We start from the raw sequence: 11619 nt of genomic DNA on the forward strand, positions 1-11619 counted from the left end.
TTGAGGGCATCCACTGCAGCCTGCATGAATTCAGTATCACAGGATCCACCTATGCCCCAGAAGGGCAGATGTGAGTACCAGCACCGGGAAGGGGCAGAGCTCGGTTGGGCTGCGCAGAGCTGTTAGCAGTGTCCTGGGTGCTTGGCCCCAGGTGCTTTTCCGTTTAAATTGGTTTTCTTCACGTGAAGAGTCCTCCAGGCACAAGTGAAACGTTCTGACTTTGTTCGACTGAAGTGAAAATGTGGCCTTGAAGTCAGATAAGTGAGGAGGGTGAGCAGGTGGCTGATTTACTGGACTGGGACCTGGGAAACTTGCCTTCAGTCCCCAGTTCTGCCACTTGCTGCATTTTGGGCTTATCTCCCTGTGCCTCTGTTCCCCATCTGTAAAATAAGGGTAATACCTATTTATTTCTCCAGTCTTCAAACTCTTGCCTAATTGGATTATAAGACGCTTTGGGGCAAGGACTCTCTCTTCCAGAGTGTGTGCAGCACTGAACTCAATGGGACTGCAACCTCAGTTGGGGCCTCTTAAACACTACCATAACTAATAATAAAATGACTTAACTGATGACCCATAGAGCTTAGCGCAGCTGGAAACATGAAGTGGTAAGGAAATTATTTAATGATAATTGAGCTCTTCATAGTGTGTGGGATTATATTACTGTTCTAAATTTCTGAGGTTAACGAACTTACAGTAACAGTCAGTCACTGCTGCTCTCCTCAGTACATGGGGCGAAGTGAAAAACACAGCATATGTTTGATGTGGGGACAGCATGGTCTAAGAGCAGACTGATTATCAGCAGCTTGCATTCCGTTTTTGAGTACGTATGTTGTGATATGTGGTTAAAGGAGATAAATCCCCAGAGGTACTTGCGAAATGCAAAGATTTAGGTGCTGGCAGCAAAGGACACTCGAGAGGGCATTGTATAGGCTCCCAGCGAATGTTAATTTAGACCAGCATTGACGTCAGAGGGATTTAACATGTGCTTAGAGGTAAACACAGGCTTTACTGAATCATGGCCGAAGAGTGGAGTTACTGGAGTCTTCACTGATGCATTTTATAATTGAGTTTGGAAGGGGTCATTTTTTTTCCCCTCAGTACTTAACTTTATTTCCCATGTCCTGGGGAGAGAGAACTGGCAGAAGCGTATCTGTTTGTGCCAAAAACATTTTTAGAAGCTGCTTCTCTAAGAAGTTCCAAATCCTCCTCTGCAACACTCTTGCAGCGTATGTAGAAGCCTGCTCATTAGATCAAACTCATTTGTCTTCAAGATCATTGACCATGTGGTCCAAAGGACAGTTCAGCATCATCGAGTTGTAGACTATTTAGTGTGTTCCCGGGCGCACCATGAGGAGGCAGCCTACATTACGCCCCTTGCTTTGTGATCATTGTATCATCATAAGCTTAAAAAAAAGAGATGAAACTAGATATCCCTATATCTCTGCCCCAACATATTTTCTCCTTTGAACATAACGTTATTTATGTTCCTCAGTGTTGCAGTTGTCTGCATGCGAGCGTGCTGTAATTGCCCACTTCCTGAGATGGGACCAACAAGCTCAGTATATTGGGTGGAATTTACCCCAGTGCAGTAAACCAGCTACGGTCACATGAGCCCCCTGTTAATGGCCTAGGTGTACGCAAGAAATTGGGCTGATAGGAGTTTCACTGATGAGATCTAGCAGTAATCACCAGTCTCAAGTCTAATAAGGTTCCATGAGGAATCTTGGTTGTACTCGGGTGCTATGAAGAGTTGTAGCACGGAGGTAAAAGCAGCTTTTGTCTCGGTCATAACACCTGATTGATCAGTGTGGTTGCTTGCATCTGCCTGCTATGCATGGCGCATGTCATGCTGTGGGAAGTGAGTCGTCTTGCATTTCATCACATCGGGCAGCATAATGTGGTCTGACTGGCCTAATCTGTCACCAGGTGAGACAGCTACAAATGCAGGCTCCAGTGGCAACATGTACCGAAATTTTTTTAAGAGGTGTTAAATGGATTCAAATACATTCTTTGCCTTCATCCTTAAGCCGGGCATATTGAGCTGCTTGGCCAAATGAAAATGTTGTCTTGTTGGTAGCTTAGGTTCAGCAGGGGAGGGTAATACCCCATGTTGTGGGAGGGGAACTTGCACAGAGTTCACCAGACTCCCAGTAGACGTGTCCCACTGCAGCTTGTTCAGTGTAAAACCTGAGCAGGGCTTCCTAAGGAAATCTCTTACTTGGACCTAATCCAGCCGGGCTCCCCAAGTGTGTGTTTGGGAACCTACTCACTGCTTACAGAAGGCATTTGGTGTATTTGGGGGCAGTCTGTATCAACTTAGAAGTGGGTAAAGCAGGAGATAAATTTAGGAACTTAGGAAAGGCACAGAGGTGGTTAAATTACCAGAGTGGGAACCAGATGTTCTGTCCTGGGGAATTTTACTCCACAACCACAAGCAAGTCGCCTTAAACTGTCTTTTTCCCTTCTCTGTAAAATGACTATAACTCATTCTAGGCTGGCAGGTTGAGTTCATTAATATCTATAAAGCAACCAAGTTTCTTGGATTGAAATCTTCATGAAAAACTGATCCAGGATCTCATCTGGTACAAATCAGTGTAGCTTGATGAACTTCAAAGAGGCTGAGCTGATGATGCCCCCTGAGAGCCTGATCTTGCATAGCTATTAACCTCTTAAATTGCAAGACCTATTTTAGGTTTCAGGGACCTGGCCATGCCCAGACCCTCTAATGGGAAGCAGCCCTTTGGGGTGAGTGATGTTCTTTGTTTTTGTCTTTTTTTTTTACTGCTTTCTTCCCAGCTCCCTTTTGCTATGAGTTGGGAAACCCCTCCTCCTGTTCCATTAATAAAATCTTAATTTAATGCACAAAATCCACCTCTTTCCTCCTTGCACTGTCTGGAATTGAATCCTTTGAGCCATCAGCTTTCTAACCAAACACAGGGTTGGTGCTATGAGGTTTTCTCTTGTTGTGTGTACCGTGCTGGTTATATGCCTTTGTGGATGTTCTGTGTGGTGTCTGCAGAAACATTACAGTCTCTTCTGTAGCTCCTAAAAATACTTCCAAAATGTTGTTCTAAATCTTTCTGTTGCCAAAATGACTCTGGGATTCCAATCTTCAACCTGTTCATAATGACTTTCTTTAGAGATGGACCACTCTGGTCTTTCCTGTGTCAGAGCAATCAGACACATGGGGCCTGAATCTTCTCTCCAATCAGTCTTAAATGCTTGCAGGTCTTCAGAAGGGGAAAAAAATCAGGCTGAAAAGGTTAGTTTGCCGTATAGATTCCATAGTAAGAGGCAACTTAGAAGGATATAAGGTAATTCACTTTTTCCACGGGTAGCCATCTGTTCTATCTACATTTGGTAAGATAAATGTAGATAAATCCAAGTGCATTTTTATTGGATTACTTTACAAGTGTTCATAAAACTTTAGCACATCAACCCACTTCACTCTGTACAAGAGAAAACAAGTATAAATTATTTGTGTTCTAGTAGTCGTCTCTAAAGGCCCTAGCTGAGGCCAGAGCCTTATCAGCACTGATTGCTGTGGATATACAACTAGAGACGGTCGCTATCCCAAAGAGCTTGCAATCCAAACAGGCAGGAGATTTGGAGAAAGGAAGCCTGGCAGATGGGGAGCATGTAAAGGCACAGAGTAAGTGTCTTGCCCAAAGTCCACAGGGAATCGGTGGCAGAGCCAGGATCTGAACCCAGCTCTCTTGAGCCCAAGCCCTTAGTCAACCTTCCTCCCGCATGAGGGAGCAATCAGTCCTGCTTCTAAGAATGTGGTTTCCTACCAGGAGCTTCCAGGATGTACAGAAGTTTTTGTGAGAAGTAAAAACAAGAGCTGAAGTCATTTGGGAAAATGTTTAATCGCTGTCTGAAGATGAGTTGCTGGGGTGGGTTTCAGATCGAGTCCTTTTAGACATGCATGTATTTTTGAGGTTGGGGTTCACTTGTTTAATTCCCATAGCTGTTCTCACTTGTTCATCACAAAAAACCTTACAAAGGAGAGCCAGTGTCCTCATTGTACAAATGGTGAAACGGAGGCAGAGAGGGTACGTGGCCTGTCCTATGTGTATCAGCAAGTCTGCTACAATATGACTGTTTGAGTTTTAAATTGTCTTCAATTGTTTAAGAAATCTTTTAAGCCTCAACAAGTCTGTCCCATCCCCCGCCTTAATTCACTTCCTAAAACCTTCTGAGAGTAGGGCAGTCCCTCGTCCATCTGACTGGGAATCGCAGCCTCTGGCCAGTCTGCGGACGGTGTCTAAACTGCATCTTTTTGTCGCTATGCAAACAGATTCTTCAAACTTTCTTGGCTCCTTCCTGCTTTCCACTCTTGAGCTCTAACAAGGGCTCCAGCATGTTCTTTCCATTGGGAAGAAGCAGTGGAACAAACTGATACTAATGAATATCTGACAAATTATTTTTCCAGCTAAGGGATGACCAGCTGAGCTTACACAGCCCTAACCTGCAGTTACCTCTGCTTGAGTTAGAATCACTTGCCTGTTTCCCCTGAAGACTGCCTCCGTCCTTTAACCATAATGCAGCAGCTTGGCTCAAGCAAGAAGTGGCATTTGGTTCCTTAAATGGTAATTGTTCAGGGCCATAACGAACGTATTTCTGTTGCTGTGTTTGACTCTTGCTCCTGGTCATTGGCTATTAAATACCGTGAAGAAATTTAGGGTCCTAACAGTCGCTCTGTTCCTTGTTTCTCAATAAGGAGCATCTGCAAGCTCTTTCCTTCCGACGCAAGCTTGCTGCCCCGCACAGAAAGAATTGGTTATCTCTCTAGATGCCGCATAATAGTACCTCTCCCCCCTGAAATGATAACTAGCTGGAATCCTTGCTGATCATCTCATCAGAGAAACTTGGATTAACATTGGATCTAACAGAATGAGCCTTTTCTATTGCAGCGCCTTTCGATGATTGATTTTTAGAATATTCTGACTATTAATGAGCTATGCTTCGTGACAGTTGTTTTGTGACAGCTGCTATTTGACTCCATTTTATGGAGGAGGGAATAGACACAAATGGATGATCTGTCTAAGATTTTGTGGCAAGTCAGTCGCAACAGAGAAGTAAGGACAGTGCTGCTCATGACAGGGTTTTTTTTAAAAAAAGGAAATAAAATTGGGATAAAATGCCGTCTACCCATTAAACAAGGGACGAGCTCTTCACCATAGGTTCTCTGAAGACGATAAGGAGTCTCCGATATAGGCGAGATGATCCTGAAGATCTGTCACACCTGACTGACGGAGACTGGCATTTCTGCAGCTATCAGTTGGAGAAACGGACACGAAGGAGTGTTTGCTCTGTTACTTTCCTGCTTCTTCCTCTTCTTCCTTTGAGTTGGCAAAACCAGCCTGCTGCATCCATTTTGATGGAAACATTATCTGATTTTCCGCATGATCTTGTATCATCTCTGTGTGGTCAGGTTTTTCTGTTTGCACCAAGGTCCGAGGCCCCGTGTAGATGGGAGGTGGACGTGTGCCTATCACGGGACAGTTCTACCCTGATCTGCTTAAGTAGATGTGACAGTACAGGAGGGGACGAAAGACACGGGGACAGGAGATCACTCATTCAAGTTGACGCAGCCTGCAAATGGCAGAACTAACAACAGAATAGAGGTGTCCTCCTGCCTGCCAGTCTCCGGTCCTGCTCAGTAGACCGCGTTACCTCTCCTCAACAACGCTTGGCACCAGCTCTCTGGGTGCAGGTTAAATTCTAGTATGTTTGGCCACGTTCTGCCCATTTAAACTTGCTCTGCTTCGTGAAATTCTTCTGCGCTTCCCATCTCAAACAGCTGGGTAGTATGGTTATGTCTGGATAAAGCGCCACAGCTGCTTTTCAGGAATGCATAAGGTTGCTCCTGTATATGGAATTTGTGAACCACAAGGGGCTCTTTCTTGGTACACCAGACATCCTACAAATTCACGTTATAATTGGGATGCAAAGCTGTTTGGACAGAACGTAAGAATATTTAACTCTCCACACATTCTGGTTTATAAAACCCTTCCCACACCACACCCTTAATGTTTTTTGGAGCCCTTGGTGTTTCTTTAATTAGCCAAATGCTGCTGCATTGCAGCTGCATCTAGGCAAAGCCATTTATTAATGTCCCATCAAAGGGTACAGTTTGTTTCTTGCTTAGGAACAGCTAATTGAGAGCAGTCCTTATACTTGTCATCCGTCCTTAAATGTTTCTCTGTGCACTGTTCTGCTGCAGGGAACTTGAGAAATTGCTTGGGGTTGGAATGGGAGGACTTTCTTCTCAGTCTTGGGCTCTGCTGCATACATGCAGAAATTTTAAAACTCTTTGACAGTGTCCCTAATCCTGTTTTCTGCTGCCTTTACCTTGTCTTTCTCCAACTCTCCATTTTAACACTAGCCTTTTCATTTTTTCTAATCTAGGTCTGGTCCAAAGCCCACTGTGGAAAAGACTAACCAAAAACCAGGTGGTTTAGGGCCTTTGTTGCAACCGTCATGGGTCCCCTTTTGTAGTGGATCATATGGGGAATCCATTTGGCTGTGGCCTGGTCCCATTTTTCAGGAGTATGGCACAAATTCCCCTTGGTCACCTTTTGTGGTAAAATCCCAGCCCTGTGCTTTACCTTTGTAACTGCCAGTCCCCTGTTGCAGGCTCTGCATTTTCACAGCATTGCCCATCTAAAATGTAACTTGTTACGTTTTGAGGATACTATTATTATAGTGGTTTGTTTTAATTGCAGCCTGAAGGATGAAAAGCCTGTTCGTTGTGGCCAGTATGACGGTCTGGTGGAATTAGCCACTATCTGCGCTCTCTGCAATGACTCCTCTTTGGATTATAATGAGGTGAGTGGGCTGGATCATTATCATATTTGTTGTACCAACTGCACTTACAGTTTTTCTAAGCTGTTCCTTACAGCAAAACCCAACAACATGCTCCATCCCCTGTGTAAAACAGATCATGGAGCAGTGGCATGGACTGCTTATTTTTGAGCCCATAGCTACTTTGTGTATTTATACATGTGCTTGCGGGGAGGGGCGCTGCGCTTTAATTAAAGGGCCCAGAGCATTGCCTGTCTCAATGTCCCCGCACTGAAAAATGTCAGCGGGGGTGCTTTAACTAAAGCTCGTCGGATGGCGATACATATGACTCTGGAGTCTGCTGGAGTGTGGTAATGACCATGCTTCGGCAGACTCGATTGATCAAGTCTGCTCTGATGCACTGTAACTACAGCATGTCCGAGCAGCCCCAGTGTATGTGTATAGGTGCCCTTTGTGCCCATTGCTTATTAGTAGGGACTGACTGAAATCATGGCAGAAGTGTGCTGCACAGCGGCACCTTAAATCTTGGAATATTTCCCGGCACGTCAGTAACAAGCTGTGAGGCCGTGGGGCCCCTGGGCCAATTGGTGGCAGGAGGCAAAAACTGTGCCGTATTTTAAACCACAGTTTTCACCTCCCTGCTGATCGGGAGTGAGCGGCAAGGGCCCTCTGCCAATCGGTGGCAGGGGGGCGCCTGAGGAAAAATTCCATTATTAAAGGAGCTGCCATGCAGCACACTGCTGCCACAATTTTGGTAGGTCCCTACTTACTAGGTTGGGTCGGCATGGGTCAAAATGTTCATGTAGAATGCATCACATCTTATATCTCATTTATAGCCTTATAAAGGGACTGAGCACAGACAGGCTTCTCTGTGCTGTACAGGTATTCCTTTTAGCATCAAGATGGACTGTGGAAGAGTGGCTTTTTTTATGGAGGCAGGTTGCTCCTGCATCTTTATACCTTCCTTTGAATCCATGCATAGTTATAGGTACAAATCAGAGGCAGAGAATTAGCCCTGTGACAGATTTGAGGGCACAGGTTCTTCAGACACAAATTGAGCCTGTGTTTGCGCTTGAAAATTATTCCCTGGGATTGTACTCATGACCCTTACAGAAAAGTTTTTGTAGTGCAGACAATACAGCAGGATATTCTGAGCTTGAGTAGTAGTTCAGCTTGTTTAACACAGTCTCCCAATGTGGCTGCAGTATTGCCTTAGAGCAGGGGTGGGCAATTATTTTGGCCTGAGGACTGGTCAATGAGTTTTAGTGAGCTGTGGAGAGCTGCATATGGTGGGATATGCATGGGAGCCCCCCATGCATCCTGCAGTGCCTCCCCACCACCGCCAATAGCACTTAGCACCAGCACGCCCCGCACCTGCTCTGTACCATCTGGCCGTGGTGTGTCCTGCTGCCCCCTGGGCACGCAGCAGGGCTGGGGTGACTCCTTCTGGCTGCCGCTGCTGGCCCTAGCCCTGGAGGGACCCACACGCACAGCCCCAGCCCAGCGTGCCCCACACCTGCTCTTGGCTTGCCATCCAGGCTTGGCAGTGGCAGCGGCTGACGGGAAGAAAATGTTGCTCAGCGTAGAGGAAAAGCAGCCTCTCCCCCTTGCTGCTGCTCCTGGGCAGTTCTTGGTGCAGCTGCCCAGAGCCTGCACTGTGCTGGGCTGCCCTGCCTCACTGCTGCCTGGGCCACTCTGCACTGTCACCACTGCCCCGCTGGGTAGTTTGGAGGCGGCGGAGCAGCCTGGTGCGGCGTGGACTCCAGGCAGCTGCACCAAGAACTGCCGAGGGGAATGGGCTACGTTTCCCCCATGCCAAGCAACAGTTTCTCCCCAGCAGCCACCACTGCTGAGCCTAGATGTGTAAATCTGGAGTAGGCACGAGGGGCTACACGTGCAGGTCTCTGCCAGTACCGTGGGGTGGCAGCGGGAAGGAGCTGCTGCTGCTTGGGCTGCCTAAAGAAGACAGTTTAGTTGCAGAGCTGCTGCACGCCCAGGGGGCTGCAAGGTGTGCAACGGCAGGACCAAGGGACCCACCGTGGGCTGTTTTTTGCCCCCTGCCTTAGAGTGAAAATGATGCTCTTGGAACCTCACAAATGATACGGTAAATAACAGTAGAGCAAGTGTCTTGTTGTAGCCGTTATGGTCCAGAAATTATAAGAGAGGCAACATATTACGGTAGTGAGAGACTGATGCTGTAGCTGTGATGATCCAGAAATGTCTGGACCATTATGACTGCAACAGCAGTCTTATGCTATTGTAACATGGAAGATTTTGAAGTAAATAACATCATTCTGAAGTTTAGGACACTAAGGGTATGAAGCTCGCTATTTTCTTTGAAATGTGAAATTGAAAGTTTGTGTTCCTTTCTTTCTGGCCAGTCAAAGAAAGTCTATGAGAAAGTGGGAGAAGCAACTGAGACGGCCCTGACCTGCCTAGTGGAAAAGATGAATGTCTTCAACACTGATATCAGCAACCTCTCTAAGGTGGAGAGAGCCAATGCCTGCAATTCTGTAAGTAGCATGATTGGACAGTCTGTGTGGTTCTTTTAGGCCTGGGGTAAGGAAGGGATGAAATAAGTTTGAAAGGTTGCTTAGATCCATACAGTAATTTTTCTCCCAGAATTACTGCTCTATATGGGATCGTGTTTTCTGACCCCCTCAGCCCTAAGGGGAAGTGGAATCCCAGCATGTTAAGAAAACCTCTGATCACTCTGGATGTCAAAATGTGACTAGTACTTGCTTGCTAGAAAGCGCTGAAGCAACTATCCACCTATCAGATGTCCCAGATCGGCCTGCTAGTTGCTCCTAAAAAATAGCGTGTTAGGCTGTACAGTAGAACTGAGCTTTGCAAAGACATCAAGGGCATTTAGATGCCGTGATTCCCCAAAATCTTAGATTTGTAGAGTTTAAGGCAAGAAGGGACCACCTTGATCATCTAGGCTAGGGTTCCTACAGACATTCGGGGCCCCACTGTAACTCATGGCACATTACATAAAGTGCCATGAATTAGAGGCTCCCCACTTCCCCCACGCACAACGCACATTCACCTGTTGGGCCAGAGCAGGCTGGAGTCTGTCTGCACCAGCCCTGGCCAGCAAGGGGGGGGGCACTCCGGCAGCCTCCAAGGAGGCTGCTGAACTGCTCCTCTTCCTAGCCCCTCACCCCCTCCAGCTCCAGGGCTGTCAGTGGGGAGGGGAGGGAGCAGCCAGCACGGAGCTGCCAACTGCTCCCTTTCCTTTCACCTCCGTGCCTTGTTGACAGCCCCATCCCCATACAAAAAAAAAGTAACGCTGGAGGGAACACAAGTTCCCTAAGGCACCCTGCTTTAGAGCACCTTAATCTAGCACTTCATTTTACAAGGGTTAATTTTTCATGTGATTGGCCATTTTAAAAGCACTCTGCAGCCAGGCTCGTGTTAGTCAGGACTATAGAGCACTTTCAAGGGCCCAGTCATGCAAAAAATGTCACCTGTGTAAGCACTTCTAATTTAACCACCTGTATAAGAGATGCTATCAGACTTCCCTCAGTTAATTCCTGTTTGAACTAGAGCATCTCTTTGAGAGAAAATTTCAGACCTAATTGGACAGTTCCTACAGTGGAAGTTATTTCTGCTGGCTAATGATGCTCACTGTTAACAGTTAATGCCTTTGTTTTAAGCCTGAATTTGTCTAGCTTCAATTTCCACCTATTGACTCTTGTTTGCCATCAGAATTGAAGAGCCCTCTATGGTCAAACTCCTGTTCTCCATGTAGGTACAGAGGGACTGTGGTCAAGTCACCTTTCACTCTGTTTGGATAAGTTAAATAGATAAACTACCTTAAGTCTCTCATCAGACATGCTTTCCAGTCCAATTCATTCTCTTGGCTTTTTTCTTGCAAGGTGCTACTGATCTGAAAGATTTTAATTGCTAAGCAGACACGGGCTGCATGCCAGTTTTCAGGACAGTGGCAAAACCTGTCCTTCACTAAGCCTAATTGGAAAATGTGTAGCCCAAGGCATCCACAGAGATGTGTGGTATGTGATGGGAGGGGAAGTATTTAAGAGCCTGACTCAGAACCTATTGACATCAGTGAATACAATTGGGGAGTTCAGTGTGTTTGGATCAAGCCCTCAATATCATGATTGTATTGTACAGTGTAAATGGGAGAACACTATCCTTCCCATGCCCCCTGGTATTATGGTAGCTGCAGTTGGACAGAGTAACATTTTGGAAGGACTTAAACACCATTCCTTTTTTTTTTCTGAATGGCCCAGCCTTACGATCTGCATGAGCCTGTGACAAATAAAATGGGCTCTTTGGGATTCCAGACTCATTGGCACATAGAACCAGGTATTAAATACAAGCCAGTGGACCATAGCTGCTGTGCTGCTCTGCGCTAGTGTGCGCACACTTTCGTGTGTACACATGTGTGTTGAGCTACTATCACCATAATAGCAGAAGCTGAAAAACTGAGCTTGGCAATAATGGTCTGGCTTGCATTTTAAGATATTTGTTGTAGCCGCCAGTTCACACCGGAGCTGGTAGAGTGTTTTGAAATGCAGGGGCTGGTCCTGCTGAGGGCTGAGTCTGCCTTAGTGTGGGAAGTAGTTTTAAAAGATGAGAGTTGATGGCCCATCCGTTTGTTTGCTACTAATTACTGAGTAAGTTCCTGTGCCATTGGATCTTGAGCATAAATGTGAAAGCACCTGGATGCCATTTTAGCTTGCTGGTAGCTAAGATTAGCTCAAAGTGAAAGTCCCCTTTGTTTTTCTTATTGTCACTATTGCAGAACCACACCAGCTTCTGCATTTATCCCCCCCCCCCCCC

General features: G+C 46.2%; 1 protein-coding gene across 3 annotated transcripts in view; it reads left to right on the forward strand.

The window, feature by feature from the left end:
• Nucleotides 1-11619, forward strand: part of ATP2A3 (ATPase sarcoplasmic/endoplasmic reticulum Ca2+ transporting 3) — a 124699-nt gene that overhangs the window by 82234 nt on the left and 30846 nt on the right. For all 3 annotated transcript variants that reach the window (XM_019511428.1, XM_019511426.1, XM_019511427.1), the window contains 3 exons: nt 1-70; nt 6732-6834; nt 9192-9323. In XM_019511428.1, coding sequence (XP_019366973.1) covers nt 1-70; nt 6732-6834; nt 9192-9323 — 305 coding nt within the window. The remainder of the gene's footprint in view (nt 71-6731; nt 6835-9191; nt 9324-11619) is intronic.

The sequence above is a fragment of the Gavialis gangeticus genome, unplaced genomic scaffold, assembly GCF_001723915.1.
Source record: "Gavialis gangeticus isolate Ggan-Ray unplaced genomic scaffold, GavGan_comp1, whole genome shotgun sequence".
NCBI classification, from domain to species: domain Eukaryota; kingdom Metazoa; phylum Chordata; order Crocodylia; family Gavialidae; genus Gavialis; species Gavialis gangeticus.